The sequence below is a fragment of the Halyomorpha halys genome, unplaced genomic scaffold (genome assembly GCF_000696795.3).
Source record: "Halyomorpha halys isolate HHAL.00 unplaced genomic scaffold, Hhal_1.1 Scaffold1312.1, whole genome shotgun sequence".
In the NCBI taxonomy this organism is placed as follows: Eukaryota; Metazoa; Arthropoda; class Insecta; order Hemiptera; family Pentatomidae; genus Halyomorpha; species Halyomorpha halys.
This window is the reverse complement of record NW_027111762.1, coordinates 107,730-125,375: the sequence shown is the minus strand read 5'-3', so window position 1 is coordinate 125,375 and position 17,646 is coordinate 107,730. Positions and strand designations below refer to the sequence as shown.

At 30.6% G+C, this 17,646-nt stretch overlaps 1 protein-coding gene across 1 annotated transcript in view; it reads right to left on the bottom strand.

The window, feature by feature from the left end:
* Positions 1 to 17,646, bottom strand: part of LOC106689252 (zinc finger protein 541) — a gene marked incomplete in the record, with an annotated part of 57,059 nt that overhangs the window by 856 nt on the left and 38,557 nt on the right. The window contains 5 exon segments of the mRNA XM_067049769.1: positions 3,304 to 3,443; positions 4,291 to 4,368; positions 11,165 to 11,311; positions 16,577 to 16,741; positions 16,871 to 16,974. Of these exon segments, the coding sequence (XP_066905870.1) occupies positions 3,304 to 3,443; positions 4,291 to 4,368; positions 11,165 to 11,311; positions 16,577 to 16,741; positions 16,871 to 16,974 (634 nt within the window).

Genomic DNA, 17,646 nt, shown 5'->3' with positions numbered 1-17,646 from the left:
CCCGATTGTATCTCTTATATAATAACAATTAATTTAATTATGTTTTGTTCTAGTTCAATAGTTAATTACGTTTGAGTATGTACACTTTTTTAAATAAACTCCTGCATAGGGTTACTATCCAAGAGAAAAAAATATATATATGTATATTACTATAACCTAAGCACATGTATATACATATATATTTAGACCATTTCATAGTCAAGCATCTAAGCCTATACAGCTATCCTGACCCCTACATATATATATATATATCCCCCTCTTCCTGGTTTGTGAGGCCTGTCAGCCTATTGGAGGCAATTTGCAGACCGGGTGTAGGATTGATGCCCTATCCCGAATATATCCTTATTGTGTATCATATCATGGTGTTCCAGGACAACGTGCGACCAAAAATCTATAGTCTACAGTACCATATAGATTTACCATAGATAGATATACCATTTTTTTAATATAAAAAATATATATATATTTATATAAGTTATGGTCTAAGTCAGCTGTTACTTCGATGTCAGCTGACTGAGGAGATCAGCTGATCGAATATATATAGAGAGATGTACTGAACCCAATAAAGCCAGTATTTAAAAGCAGTCCAAGCGTGTCAGATCTTATTCCTTCTTCTCTATTCTTAACATTTTGCTTTCACCGATACTTAAGTTATATATTATAATATCCTCTTTTTGAGTAAATAGTTATTTTTTTTATATAAATGATTATTAGTATGTTTTTATTTTTATGTGTCAATGTTAAATATCATTTCAGTATTGTTTATTTATGTTATTGAACCAAAAAGCAAGCTAATCAATTTTCATCAGCCAAATATGAAGTGAAAATACGTTATTCAAAATAAAGAAGATGGCGGCGCGTGTCCTGCCTAAAGTTTGTTGAATTGCGGCTATGTTGAGCAGATTCAAATTTTTTAAAAACTTTATTTAACTTCCCATCATAATTGTAGTTATAGTAAATTTAAGAAAAAATTTAAGAAGTTAAGAATATGTATTAAAGAAAATTATTCATAAAGGAAATTATAAGAAAAAACTCAAAAATATTGTGCTACAATCGATGTTTACATGGAACATGGAGATAGGACGTTTGGTTTGGGGACTCACTTGATGTTTAGACGCGGGAGAAGGAGGACATATCCTGGATGCAGGAGGTCCTGAACATCCTTTATCTCTCTCAGTGGGACATCTAGAAAAAGAAGACATCTAGAATCATCCAAGAAAATAAAGTGACTCTTTGTTTTGGACCGCCGGAATGAGATGTGTTGAAAACTGTTAGAGAACCAAAGGCTTTGTTTAGTCAATGTTTGTTTGCTGAAAGATTGTTTACAGCAAGTGTTAGTTTGTTGAGAAAGAAGACAAAGAAACTTCAATCTTCAAAAGAAGATTGTATAAATTGGTTAGTGTTGCTCAACATATAATTAAGTATAATTGTAAAAGTGTTATTAAAGTTAAGTGTTCTGATTGCCTAGAAACCCGCCCTGAGATTAAGAGTCTATAATATTATATATAATTAAAAATAAAAATTGTCTTATTTATTTTTAATCTTTTTATTTGAGCTTTTCATCTTCAAAACTATACTTTAGATATGAGAATTAAGTAAAAACTATTAAAATTTCTTTTATTTTAAATAATTATTGAATATTACAATATATATATGTATATTAATGTATAAATGATTTTTCTTTAGTGATTCTGGTTATAGTAAATTTAATCATTTAAGTTTAATCCCAAGATAAATAAATGTATTTTGCATTTTCATTAACTATTTGTTAGGTAATCCAAACCTATGTCATACTCTTCAGCATTCCTGGTGGCACATTGGTCAGCAAACAATATTACTGATAATGAAAAAAAAAAGGTTTTGTTAGATTTTTCTTTTTAAAATTAAAATATTTTTATTATAGTTATTAGTAAAATAATTTGTTCCAGGAAGGGCTTAATTTTCACTGATATGAGTATTTTATCAGTGAAAATTAAGCCTTTTTGGCGTACTTGTAATTTGGTCTTGTTGGAAGAAAATCTGGAAACTGTTGAATAAATACAAAAAGGTGATGGATGTTAGTGAAAAATTATGTATGGAAACAAATACAGGTATAATAAAGGGGTATATGATTCATAGCTAATATGATTGAAATAGGAAATAAAAGAAAGGTTAAAGGCGGAAAATATTATTATTTATCAATCATAAAATTACTCGGTTCTTGTAACTGTTCAGGAACCTGGATGTATGAATTTATAAGAGTATAATAGTTATAAACAATATTAAATCTGAATACAAAGGGACTGAGGTTAAGATCCTCAACCGAAGTTATAATTGGGAGGAAAAGTAAATTGTTACCTTATTTTCCATTGCCACCTTGTGTAATGATGGGCTGGAAATGCATCTGGATAGTTTCTTGTGAGGTTCATGTGTTCTGACGTCTGCCAAAAGAACAGGACTCTCCCTGGTAACTCTTATGAAGACTTTGACCAAGTTCATAACACAGACTTTGTTTTCACTTTCATTTTCTAAATACTCTCCTATTCACTATTTCAAAGTACACTCTTTAAAGTCTAATCTTGTTTAACAAAATAAATAAGGCAATCAGTAATTTTCTTCCATAATCAAGAAAAATTAGATTTTAAGTGAAAATAAAACCTTATACTGATAACTTGTCATGTAAATTACTTTTCTACCTATTCGTCATCATACTCTATCTCTCTTTACCATATGGTCATGTGAGATTCCACCTCTATGTATCCCTGTCCTCCACCAGTCTTATATCTTCCCAGCTTAGGTTCCTCATACGGAAGGCTTCTTTAACGCTCTGCTCCTATTTAATTCTAGTCCTACCTTTAGGCTGTTTATCCTCTACTTTGGTCTCACAGGCCTCTCTGGTAAGACGTTGGTTAGATATTCTAAAGAGATAACCAAACCTTCTTAGTAGGGATTACTCTATTACAGTTTGTATTGGGTTCAACACCAAGACTAGACCTGATTTAAGACTGTCCCAGTTGGTTCTCCCTTCTACTTTCCTCAAGTATCGGATTTCCATTGCATGGATCTGTTCTTTATGATTTTTAGCCATTGTTCAGGACTGAAAATAGTACGTAAATAGTGGTACTAAGATGATACTTGTGTATTTGGACTATTATCATCTTTCTCACTTCTTTTCTCTTGAAGAAACCTTTATCTAAGGTGTAAGACAATTTTCCTATTGTCCTCCTGCATTTCTGAGTCATTTTAACTTGGTTACTCATTGTAAACAAAAAATGATTAGATTAAAAATAGTGAAATTTAGATAATAACTCTTTGTATACTTACTTTCCACAGATTTTGCAAGGAAACTCTTCAAGAGATTCAACTAATTGCGGTGATCGTTTGTCAGGTGTACCACATCTTGTTCCTGTACCACCCACATGAATTCTTATGTGACCGTTTAAGGCTGCTCGAGAATTGAAGCTCTAAAATATTTGTTAATATTATAAATATTATCATACAAAAATTTTAAAATATGATTTAAAGAAATCACTGATGTGAAAATAATTCTTCAAATATGTCTGACTGATGTAGTACGTAATTTTAGAAATTTTGCAGAGGGAATAAAATTCACTTAAAAGCTATGAAAATAACGATAATATCAAATTTTAAAAATATATACTGTATGTGTAAAATATCCTTTCAATATGGGCAAAACTTGGAATCATTTTTTTTTCCACTCAGATCAATTAAATATTTTTAAAATAAGAACTAGAATTTTTTTTGAGATTATTTATGAATTACTTTCTGATGCGAAAAATTATATACTTATAAATAGTAAATAATGATGAATACATGCATCAGAAATATAATAACACCAATAAAGGAGGTTGGAGACTAAAATAAATACTTATAAAATATTACTTTATAATTATATAAATATAAATACTTATAAAATCAATATATAATAAATATTTGGAGATAATGAATATAAATTAATCTAGCTGACAAATAAATATCAAGAAAAATATTTGAATTTTATATCCAATGATATTTTTTTGAAGTTTTTTTTTAATAGTTCCGATTATATTCTCATCGTTCAATTACCAAATAGTTGGCGTTAAGTTTATTAATGTGAAATTATGAATTTATTTTCCATTTATCATTAATCTACCTATTATCCACTATTAGCTTTAAAAAAAAACTGAATAAGGACTGGATATTTCTACTATAGATAATCTATTTTTACTTTAAACTTCCTTATGAAAGTTATGATATTATATTCATTTTCCTATATAAATTTATCTTTTGTTGAATGATATATCAACCTACTGCAGAACAGTCTTGATATTCACAGAGGAATAAACGGCCTTCTGAGGATGTCGTAGAAACTAGCTCAGCATCTCCAGTCTATCATCAAAAATTAAAAAATATTAAAAAGATATCTAAAAAAAAATTAAAGCTAATTAAAAATTACCTTATTATGATAAGAATTTTTATTTAAAGCATTGATCATTTCTAGAAAGTTCAACTACGGGATTAAAATTTTTTTTTTAAGTCTGTTACTTTTCAATCTATATAACTTCTGGACCTTCTATAGAGCCTAATCTAAGTCTTTCTAAATGAAGTATGTGAATTATAAAGGCTACAGGGAAGGCAAGGAAAGGATTCTGATAAAATTAAAAAGGAAAAAATCTACAAGGATTCCAACAAAGGTGAAATTTTAAATGTTATCTTAATGTAAAATTCTTAAAAGTTACAAGCAACTATCAGTACCTAAATACTAAAATAATATGATTATAACTAGTTCTAGAATTTATTAATAATTTAAAATAATTAAAATGTTTATTCAACTACACTGAATATTGTTTATAATGAACTCCAAGGGACCAGACATATTTGGTCATCATGGTGGACTATCATTATAACCAATTACTGTACACATCATCTAATAGTGAAATAGAAATTTTTTAGAATCAATTATTGCCACCGAACACTAATAAATTTGTATGATTACGTAGAACTTTATTTTTTGTAAATTAGTGAACGTACTGCCAGTTCTAAAGCTGTATACCATGCCAAAACATCAGGTTCATCTGCTACATCAAATTCATCTGTTTTTTGTTATTCTCCCTCAATTTGATTTCTCAGATCACCATAATGCTTAAAACAATTGTTGATTGTTGACATAGTGCATTTTTCTTATTTTATTTTAAGGTATTAACCACTTATAGGTTATTATTGCCTTAATTTTGGGATTCTCAATGTCTAGTCCTCTAACTATTCTCAGGGAGCCCAGCCAGAGCCAAGGACAAACCCAAGTGCCACCCTCACTCTCCCTGAGCACCATATCAGCAGGAAAATACTATCAGGGAGAGAGTAACACAAGTCTCCTATGCAGGGTGTGCATGTGCCTTTTACCATCCACACCCTAGCGAGCCTAGATCCATCCCCGAACCGGCCACGGCTCAGATTCGTGGCCACAATTATATTGAAATTTTATCTGTTACAACAGGGAAATCTGTGATGGTTTAGTTAAATTTTTTTATAAAGTTTGGAACATTTGAGAGACTCAAACAACCGATCGACGTTCTGTTTGTTATCCTGTAAAATAGAGTGTAGGTGTGCTGGCAATTTATATTATTACTCAGCAGTCAGTTAAAATTTGTTTCACAGTAAGTTGTGTTCCATAGGTCTGACATAAGATAGCCATGGGTCAGGCACATATGACCTATCCGAAGGCGTGTCAAAATCACCTGCTCTCTAAACATATTTCTAATTGACAATGTCCAAGGGATATCACTTCTTATTTCACTTAATTTATTATCTGTAACACTTCCTTATATTAGTTCTCATTCCAATTTCATTTTATGCTTAATAAGGGCAATGAAAACATCGACAGGCCCTCCATGATATGGAATGCCTTTAGAAATCGCCACCTTTGCTGTCTGATTAGCCAGTTCATTACCAGCTATTTCATAGTGCCCAGGGACCTAGGCTAAAAACGTTGAAATGTTGTTTCTGTTTGCAGACTTTAATGAATAATAGACGTTTTGTTTTAGCAAGAAAATATTTCTTAAACTGAGTAGGACAGACATTGAGTCTGTAAAAATACCTGTTTTTTTGTGGTGTGAAAAGCTTTTAAGCGCTTGTAGATTGCAACCATTTAAGTTGTATAGCTACTACATATCACGGGCAGAGAGAATATTTACTGTCGATCATTACACACAATCAAGGCCCCCATACCTGTTTTTGGAGTTGTCAGTATAAATGAAGTTAGCGTCACCAAATTCATCTTGCAGTCCAAGAAACTCATGTTTTAATCAATATGGTGGAATGTCATTTTTGAGTAGCCTAGAAGGGGAAAGACAAATTTTGGAGGAGGGAAGACCCCAAGGATAAGATGGTGAGATTCGAGTCTCTTACAAAGTAGGTGGTTCTATTTTTAACTTGAGCAATAAAAAGCAAAGACTGTGTAAACTGTGTTCTCATTGTTGGTTGTTTAGATGGAGTCAATTTGGAAACAACTCATTCATAGAATGGTCGTAGAGAGGATATTAGCAAAGTAAATGAGGTCAAGTTGTTATCTTCATAGTTCAAGCAGAGGCTCGCCAGCATCGACATATAGACTATTGACTAGCTATTCTGAGAACCACAATTTGTACATACTCCAGCATTTTCAGAGTGGTACTCAATGAAGAGTATTACCACCATACAAGGGAGTTTTGGGTAATTAGTATTTATTAATACTATTTAGTAATTAGTATTTATTAATACTATTTATGAATTAGTATTTATTAATACTATTTAGGAATTATTATTTATTTAACTATTTAGGAATTAGTATTTATTATTACTATTTAGGAATTAGTATTTATTAATACTATTTAGTAAATCAGTATTTGTTAATACAGCCTGAGCAGCTTCAAGTAATCTGGTATTTGATTGTAGTATTAGGCAGTTTGCGTCATTATCGGCCAGATGAACATCAGCAAGCTGTGCCATCGCATGATATTGGGGTCAGTCAGCGGTTTTAATCAGTTTGTTGTGTTTACTGTATGAAGAGCATTTATTGAGAGTTTTAATAATAATGGGAAAGTGTTCATTGCCATATGTATTATCTGTTATATTTCATTGAATCATAGCTTGTAACTACAGGCTAGTGGTCATAAGATCTACTGCTGAAAGTTTTCCAGATCTAGTACAGAGGTTAGTTTGATTTAAAGGATTGTTTATAGTATTTAAATTATTGTTATCTACAAAATATTCTACCAATTTACTATCACATACAAGTTGTCACTACTCCAAATTAAGCTGTGGATGTTATAATCATCATCATCACCTGTGGCGCTACAACTCTTGCAGAGTCAAGGCCTCCTGCAACTTCAACCACCAGTCCTCTCTATTAGTTGAATAGGTGGTGTGTGTGGATATTATACGCTCTGCATCTCTCCAGAATGCTTCTGATGTAGAATATCTGATCTATGGTAGACTTTCCTCTCATAAAGCATGTCTGGTACTTTTCTATATTCTGCTCGGCAAAAGGAATCAGTTTTTTGTGAAGTATCCAAGAGAACGCCTTATAAGCACTTGGTAAAAGGGATATACCGTGATAATTATGACAATCAAGCACATCCCCTTTCTTGTAAATCGGGCATATAACCACTTTGTATCATTCACAAGGGATTTCTCCCATCTCCCACACATCCATTATTATATTTTAGAGGAATTTCACTAATTCATCTCCTCCATACTTATATAGTTCTGCAGGAAGTCCATCTGGTCCTGGTGCTTCATTATTTTTCAAATCTTCCACCACTTCATAAACGTCGTCCATATCAGGTGGCTCCAATTCCCCTAGGGCCATCTTTATTTTCCCTCTTCCTTCTTCTGCCACTTTATTAAGGAGGGCATTGAAGTAATGCGCCACTGTTCCAAAACCTATATCCTATTTGTGATGAGATTACCCTCATTGTCTCTACTGGGTAGGTGTTAGTGTAATTGTTCCCCCAACCTGGAGGAATGGGTGTTATAATACCCAACTATAATTACTGGGGTGGGGGGGGGATCAATCTATTATGTTGGTGCATATGAAATGTCAGATTATTTTTACATACAAATATTTCTCTTCTTTTTTTCGTTATGCTTTTGTTTTTGGCCTAACCTTGTTTATAGTATTACTGTCCATCACTACAGTCACATTTCAACAAAGGTGATTTTCTCATAAGAGTTCCTTTTTTTTATTAGTTTTGAATTTTGTACAGATATGAATTCCACCGATATTCGTGTAATTTTTTTGTGAGATATTATAAACATGGTAATAATGCTGCAAAAGATGCACGCAATATAAACCAGGTATTTGGGGAAGATACTATTAAAGATACTGTTAAAGATCAAAAAGTGCAGCATTGGTTTGAAAAATTTCAGTCTGGTGATTTTCACTACAAACTCTGAGGAAGACCCAAAACGACCATGACAGCTGCACGCCCAAAACAGCTGCATACATTGCACAGAACAATTGCGAAATTAAATGAATTGAAATGTGAAGTTTTGCAGCATCCAGCATAATCACTGGATCTCTCACCAACCAACTTTCATTTTTTAAAACATTTGGATCTGTTTTTACGGACTAAACAGTATAAAAATGAGGACAGCCTCAAAAATTTGATATCTGAATTTATTATTTCTAAAGATCTGAATTTTTTTAAGAAAGGCATCTATGCTTTAAAATCCCACTGGAAAAAGTGTATTGAAGGGAATGGAACATATTTAGATTACAAAAAAGCTTTTGAAAAAAGATATTCAGTTTTATATATTCATTTAAAAATTCAGCATTTGTACCAACCTAATAATTAATTCTTTAGTTGTTGGACAGTGAAAGCTCAGTCAGGAAGAAGGTATAAAGAATATGATGTGAATGGCTGGGTTGTAACAATATTCTTACTGACATCACTTGCAGATTAGATGTAATATTTATGTCAATGAAAGAAATATTCTCTGTAATTAATATACACACTGCCACATGCTATTCAACCATTTGTATAATCTTTCCTCCTAAAGCATATCCCCTAACTTTAAACTTATCAGTAAGTTTCAAATTTGTTTTTGTAGGCAGGCTAAAAATTTCTTAAAGACAAATAAAAATATAATCGTTATTAAATTGAACAAAATTAAAGATATATGGAGTCTTGTTTGTTAAGGTTACAAAATCATGTTGTGTTTATTGAGGTATTTAAAAAGCAATAACAATAAATACGCTTTTAATGTTGTTTCTTTGTATACAAGTAGGAGTTATTGTAAATTGTGCAAGAAGTATAGTTTGTATTTTGGGTTTATAACGATATTAAATATTGATATAAAATGATTGATTATTTATGGTTTAGTTGCACCAATAATATAAAAAATCTACATAATAATATAATTAAATAATAATAATGAAGCAAAAAATAAAAACAAAAAATATTTACAAAATTATAGTAAGAAAACCAAAGTTTTTAAAATGAAGAAAGTTTTAATTACACATTATTTTAAATTAATTATCAATGAAAAAGAGGGTAAAATTGTATAAAGAATATGGAAAATAAAATAAATTGATATTACAAATTAAAATACAATCCTGTGATCCTAGGTACATAATAGATGGTATAAAAAAAATATTTCAAAAATATGATCATAAATATGTTGGATTTGGACAAATAATAATAAAATGATTAAGCACATTACAAACATGAAAGATAAATTACATACCGGTAACAAAAAAGTTGCAATATTTAAATTTAATTGAAATAATGTACAAAGCAATATTATATAGGTGAGACTTCACTACACTTAAATAATAAAATAAAGTAACATAAAATGAACGTAATGAAACAAATATGTTTAAGCCCTAGCTCTGGTTAAACCCAGTATTCAAAATAATAACAATTTTGGTTTCAATAAAGTAGAAATTTTAAACATGGCATCTGATAGTAAAATTAGAAAACAATAGAAATCTGTATAGATTACTAGAAACAGTAAAGAAGCAATAATATTCAAATGAGACATAAAACGATTTGTTCATCATTATGTTGACATTAACAAAATGAATATTTAACAATAAATCAGTATATGGACCAAAATAACAAGTAGGGGTGGAATTAGGTTAAACTTTTCCAAAAAAATAAAATGAGCACAGTCCAATTAGCAAGTAAGAGACAAGTAGATGGATAGTGTACTAGAAAATAGGCATAATAACAAATTAAGATAAGATATGTAAATATTACATGCTGTTAAGTATCAAGTTACAATAATACAAATTTCATGTCTATTGTTAAAAATATTTCATAATCAGGACAAATTCCTTAAAATGAGGATGTAAGATATCCGATAATTAAGGTAAACACATAAAAATGTTACAAATAATTGGCTTTTCTCAATTTATATAGTGATTATTCTTCATATACAATATGTTAATAAAATTACGAATAATTAAAAATTTACAGTAGATGTAACAGATGATAAGATTTAACTACTTATAATGTAATAATTTGTAGATGGATTGGATAATGGACAGTTTATCCAAAATGCAGAAATAAAATGAAGTAAGAAGTATTAAGCGTTTTTTCCTTAAAAGTGAATTAATAATAAAATTGTATACCTCAAGCCCAAGGTTAAATAATGAAGATTATACATTATACAACAAGTATCCTAAATTAAACCCTGAGGAACACTGCCTGAAATCAGTTAGGTGTTCAAACGAGTATCTGTGACATACTTCAAAATTTTATCAGAGGAGCAACTCAAGGCAATACACATAAAAATCATAGGACTCCATCCCTCACTATCTTTTTATGGTACAAACTGACATTCCTCATGTCGCATTTTATTATAGCCCATTGTTTTTTGTCTAGTCTCCTCATTCTCTTACTCAGAATTTTTTAATTGGCAATTAATTGAATCACACTTGTACAATAGTGTCAATACTCACTCAATTATATTTTATTCAAAGCAATAAATAAACAAAAAAATGATATCTATCTTAATTGATATATTGACAGTTATCAATCAAACTATTCTACTAAAATGAAACTAAGTATTTAATAATTAACAACGCAATGAGTCTATTTTCTCCACATATACAACTTCATCTTAACATGCATTTTCAATATTTAAAGAAATATTAATTAATAAAACATTGCATACCCTTGCAAAGGGTATATCCCTTTACCTGTTGGTCTAACTTAGGAGATTCATTTTCATATTCTGTTTCACGGAACCGCTTCCTAAAAACTCGAAGTTTTTTATACTCCTCTGGACATACTTTTTTCCATAAATAATAAAATTGTACACATTGCTTTGAGGTTTTCGTTTCAACCTACAACAATAGTGGTATTGACAGTAAGAGTTATTTTCACTGTGACAACAGCAATATGAAGTAAAGAAAATTTAAATTTTTCTGTAAGCCTCTTGATTGAAAATTTTTTTTAGAATTGTCAATGGTCAATCTAACCCAAGTTTGAGTGAACAAAAAAAAATTCAAATTTAAAAATGAACTATACAACATGAGTTGCCAAAACAGAACCTCATGGAGGCTGAGCTATCAACCTAGTCCTTTTACAGATGAAATAGTTTTGAAGTTACAACTGACATGTCACTAAAAATAGACTCAAGAGATGTAAAAAGTAATTAGAATTAATTTATATGATTATTGTTATAATTGTAAAAATGATCTTCTGTGGTGAACCAGAATAATTGAACATAGTTGATAAGCAGTCCCATGGCAGAATTGGGAACTCCACTTTATGCACAGTATTTAAAAGTTGGACAGTGCTTATATGTTTATACTGACATTTTGATCAATTTTCTTTGTAATTTTCAAAATTTATCGAAAAAATTTTTCTTTTTTTTTTTTTGCATTAAGTAACTCACAATACTGTGAATTAGTCCTTCCCAAAAAGCTTAGCTTGTCATAATTTTGTAAAAATAAAAAACTTATAATACAGCAATAACAGTAATATTTCAATTTTTTTGACAAAATGAACAGAAAACATTATACTGGTTAAATAATTATGAAATAATGAAACTGGAGACCTTTAAGCTTACAGAAAATTTTAATTTTCCTTTCTTATAATGGTTTTAAATATATTAAAATGGTACACCAAATCTTTTTGAGGTGTCTATTTCATAAAAAAAATTGAATAAATTCTGGAAGATTATTGATTGACCGTGTGTATAAATGAATGGAATATGGTCCGGGTGCGGTCAAAAAAACTCAAATAGTAGATAATTATACTATTTTATTGAGCCAACGTTTCACCCCACGCTGCAGGGCTTTGTCAGGGCTCAAAAACAAAGACTGCCGTCAAAACAGCCCTGACGAAGCTCTGCAGCGTGGGGCAAAACGTTGGCTCAATAAAATAGTATAATTATCTACTATTTGAGTTTTTTTTTACCACACCCGGACCATATTCCATTCATGAATAAATTCTTGTTTTTGAACATATTATATGATTATCCTAAATGATTTTATTTTATTTGGAAGTGCCAATATACAGGGTGTCCGGGGCCCTGTTTCATAATAAAGTACAAACTAATACTATTAGTCTTGTCGATTTAACTTAATACAATTACACTGACTTGTACAATAGTAACTTGTACTTTAGTACTTTTTACTCCTCTAATAACACTAATAGTCCTCCCTATTATGATAAAAAATAAGTATTAGTGTAATTAACATGTTCTTTCTAGACTTGTATTTTTAACTAATACTATTAGCTTTTATTATGAAACAGGGCCCTGGTGGTATATGTGTTCACTCCCTTTAACCTCTACAATTTTTGGAATTTTGATTTTTGCAAAGTTAAACATCATAGCAGTGGTATTTATTCTATCTTTTAAGGGTATTTTTTATTATCTAACCTTCACCAGTGCACCTAACTATGGAATTTTCAATGGGATAGAGTACTTTTTTAATACGGTTTTTGATAGTAAATCTGATTTTAATTTTAATTCATGTTCTAAAAAATCTGTTATATTCCTCACCTACATCTACAATGCTGTCCTCAGATCCACATACTTTCCTGACCCATGGAAATGATCCATAATCAAAATGATTCCCGAACCTCGAAAGCTGCCAGAACACCCAACCTCTTACCGTCCTATCTCTCTGTTACCTATCATGGGAAAAATCCTTGAGAAACTTATCTTAAAACGCTTGTACCCCATCCTAGATTCCAACCACATAATCCCAGATCACCAGTTTGGATTCCGAACATCCCACTTCACTATCCAGCAATGCCATCGTGTGGTCGATGTAGTCTCGTCTTCATTGGAGCGCAGAATGTACTGCTCGGGAGTCTTTCTTGATGTAGAACAGGCTTTTGATTGAGTCTGGCACCCAGGACTGCAATACAAGATCCGTAGATTCCTACCCCCTATTATCTCATTATCCGTTCTTATCTCTGAGACAGGTTATTTCAAGGAAATCACAACAGCGCTTATTCATCCCTGTTTCCTCAGTCTGCTGGTGTACCTCAGGGTAGTATCCTTGGTCCTATCCTTTATACAGTTTTTACATCTGACATCCCAACCCATCCTAACACTATTCTCACCACATATGCCGATGACACATGCCTATTGTCAGTGAATAATGATCCTTCCATTGTATCCCAATCCCTCCAATCCCACATCACCACCCTCGAAGAATGGTGCCAAATTGGAGGGTTAAAATAAATTCCAATAAATCCCACCATATCACATTTACCCTTTGTCATAAACCTTCATCTTGCCCCACAGTATCTTTTAATAATACCCCACTTATTCCTGTTGAACAGATCCGCTATTTAGGACTAAATCTGGACAAACAACTGATATGGAATCCTCATACAATACTGAAAAGACATGAAACTGCTCGTCGATTCCGACTATTACAACATTTACTAGACAAACAGTCCAAACTTCCAATTCATTACAAAAGACTGATCTACTTGACTATTATAAGGCCTATTTGGACAAACAAATACTTCTCACTCGAACCACACCAGCTCCTGAATCTGATCAAGAGTCAAGTCAACAATTAATGCAAATTTTCATCACCTTACTTTCAATCCGACATGGTCAGTAATCACATACAAAATATTAATTTGATATACAACAGATTGGATAGTTATGAAAAAAATGAAGTAACAGAGGTGTAGCGACCTATGGTCAAACTAACAGTTGTATATACAGGTACTAGGTTATCCTCTACGGAGTTGAGCTATGGGGCTCCACTAAACCATCTAATTCCTCTCGAATCCAATCCTTACAGTCCAGAATCCTTCGTAAAATTCTTAATGCTCCTTACTTTATCACAAATCAAATCATCCATCATGACCTCAATGCCCCCTATGTTGCCGATTTGGCCAGAACCAGATACCAATCCTTCCATAATAAACTTCCCAACCACCCAAACCAACTCGTTTCTAACCTGGCTTCTCCTTCACTACCTAATAATCCTCCTAGTTGTCTGATAAGAAGATGCCTCGAGATCTTCTCCTTTAGAAATGTTTTTGGAGTTCTATCAATGGGTAGATTCTCCAGATGTTTTTATCATGACATAATATCACTTACAGCAAATTTACTTGATGTGTATATATGTATACAGTTGTAAATATCGATAAATAAATTATTAAAAAAAAAAAAATTTAATTCATATTAGGCTCTCTTTTGATTCGACATGTCCTGAAGATGTAAATCACCCAAAACAATTTTTTACTATTTTTAATGATCAAAAAGTATGAATTTGTCTTAAAATCTGATTTGCAATCAGAGTCCATTAAAAAAAAAAAAAAAAAAAAAAAAGTACCGTTCCAAAAGAAATTCCAGAATTAATTAGCACTGAAGAAGGTTAGAAAATTAACAATATTCTCAAAAGATAAAACTAATGCCACTGTAGAGACTCAACAAAAATTAAATAAAAAATTGAAGAGGTTAGAGGGGTGAGCATGTGTACTTAGACATCCTTTATATGCAGAGTGTTCCACAAGTTCTTTAGCAATATTTAAGAAGGTAAGTAGACCTCAAGAGCAACAAAAAAGTTTATTCAGATAGTGGTCCAATTTTGTACAGAAAACGAAAAAAAATTATTATTTTTTGTTTTTGTGAACAAGTCAACATTTTTTGTTGAAGCAATTATTAAAAACTATTTAAAACTTCCTTGTTAAATATGCTTCAAGTCCATATTAATTGATTGGAGGTGTGTTTTAGAATGAGGCTAAATCCACTTCCAATTTTGTAAAAAAAAAAAAAAATAAATAAAAGTGATGTAAAATTCTGTCTCCTCAAAGCATCAGTTTTTTTCCAGCCAAAACTAATTACAAATTACTAAAATATACTTATTATTTAAAATGTGTAAACAAAATATTTAATGGGAGTATAAAATATTTTATTCTCCTTAAAAAATAAAAAAAAAGTTTTCATGAAAAACAAAATTATTATTATGAAAGTAGTGCATTAAACCATAAAAAAAAAAAAAAAACACACACTTTCTACTAAGTAATAATTGTTATTTCATTAACTATCTATATTAAGCATTTCAATTATTTTATGTTAATTTGTCTCCTTAAAAAATTAATGAAATATACAAATTGACTTAAAATAATAATAAGATTTTATAAATAAGAAGTACATTTTTACAATTTTTAATTATTTTGGCTGAAGACTCTGATACTTTGTTGAAACCACTGAGACATAATTTTACATCACATTATTTGTTTCCAAAACTGGAGGCTGATCTTAGCTTATTCTGTAACTGACATAAACCTAATCACTATGGACTTAAGGCTTGTTAAACAAGCATGTTTTTTCAAAAGCAGAAAATCCAAAGTCCAGTATGACACTTACAAAACTAATTTGTGATTTATCAAAAACTAAAACTTACTCCATTTAGCCCCTTGAAAGCCCCCTTCAAATGGTTTTAACAAAGACAAATCTTACTTTTTTTAAAATTTAATTTTGTCTAGTTTAGAATACTGTTATTTATAATTACCTAACTTTAATAGAGTTTTGGCTATTGATTGTTACTCAGAAAAAAATCTTACTTGCATAAAAAAACACAAAATATCAATTTTTTCCTTTTCGGAAGAGAATTGTACCATTGTTTATATGATATGTTTTGTTGCTTTTAAGTTCTACCTTAATCTCTTTAAATATTACTAAAAACTTACAGGACATCTTGTATATAACACTTATACTATCGATCAGGTTATTCTAAATTATTGGCCTAAAAAAAGTCGTAATCCATCTTTATGACCTGGTTATGTTATGTGATTATTTTAAGTGTAACAAGTAGTAGCCAAGCCCCACCCACTAACAGATTACTCTGGGTGATTAAATAAATGTTTTTAATTTTCTTGCTAAATAATTTATTTGCTTAAAGATAGACACTGGAATTTCAGCAATCTGCCTGTTTTTTTTTTTTGTTTTTATCAGAAAGAGAGCTAAAAACTAGTTTTTGTTAGTTTCATTTTGAACTGTTATAAGAAGATCAATATAATTTATAATATAAAAAATTAAAAAATAAGTTTATACTTTTTGAAAGTTTATCAAATAAGATAAAAATAATTATTCCATTTTTTAAATCCAATTATGTAAAGTTTACCTCATGTGCAACAGATGAGAAATCCTTATCATACTTTAATAATGCTTGATGAAATGCATCTATTTCTATCATATTCCATTTCTCAGAATCTGTATATTCAAAAGTTAAAAGAGGATGATCTGCTGGGAGCCATGAAACTGGCTGCATCAATTTTAGTATTGCATCCTTTAGAAAAAACAAATAAAAAAAGTATATTTATTTAAAAATCATGCAAATCATCATTTAAGAAAGTTTCACTCGTGTTAATTATCAATACATATTTTTTTATCACTCACATAGATAATGAATTATTACTTGTATTATTCCATTGCATATATGCAATAAATGAAGAGCATGTTCCTTATTCCTTCCTCCACCTGGCACTGCAGCACAGCATGCAAACTCCAAGTACTTTTCTACTACAAATACATATTGTAGTTTAGTAAAAACTCAATTTCAATTAATAAATTAAATTTATATTAAAGGAATTGGTCATAGAAGGCCTCATTATAGATTAGATCATTTACTCAAATGAACAGGTAAAAGTTTGACTTTTTTATCCATGAGTAAATCATTCATTGTTCATTTTAAACATGTGTACACCCTAGGACCACAAAGGCCAGCTAATGTTGGATGCCTATGGCTAGACACTCAGCCTTTTAAGGCACAAACATGCAGGGCCTATTAATGTTGGTTGCCAACCCATTGGTGTTCAGCATTTATTGAATAACAGCCATTGAATCAGTCACTGTTGGTTCTGATTCCTTTTTTAAGTAACTACCATTGCTTTTTTTATTGATATGTATCATAAAGTGTATTATAAATGATTAGATTTCATTTTAGTAAAGTGTAGGTGTAATATATACATAATAAGTATAAATGATTTAACCGACCAATATTATGATGGAAGGAGAGGAAGTATATTGATATATGATTGCATAGTATGTGCAGCATTTATTTTACTGTATCAAGTTGGACAGAAGAAAAAAAAAAGTGCTGAAGGATTACTTCCCTTTCCAAAAGCAGGGAACAGTGTGAGGGTACAAAAATAATGTTATTCCTTAAAGCCAAATTGGAATATGGCATATTTC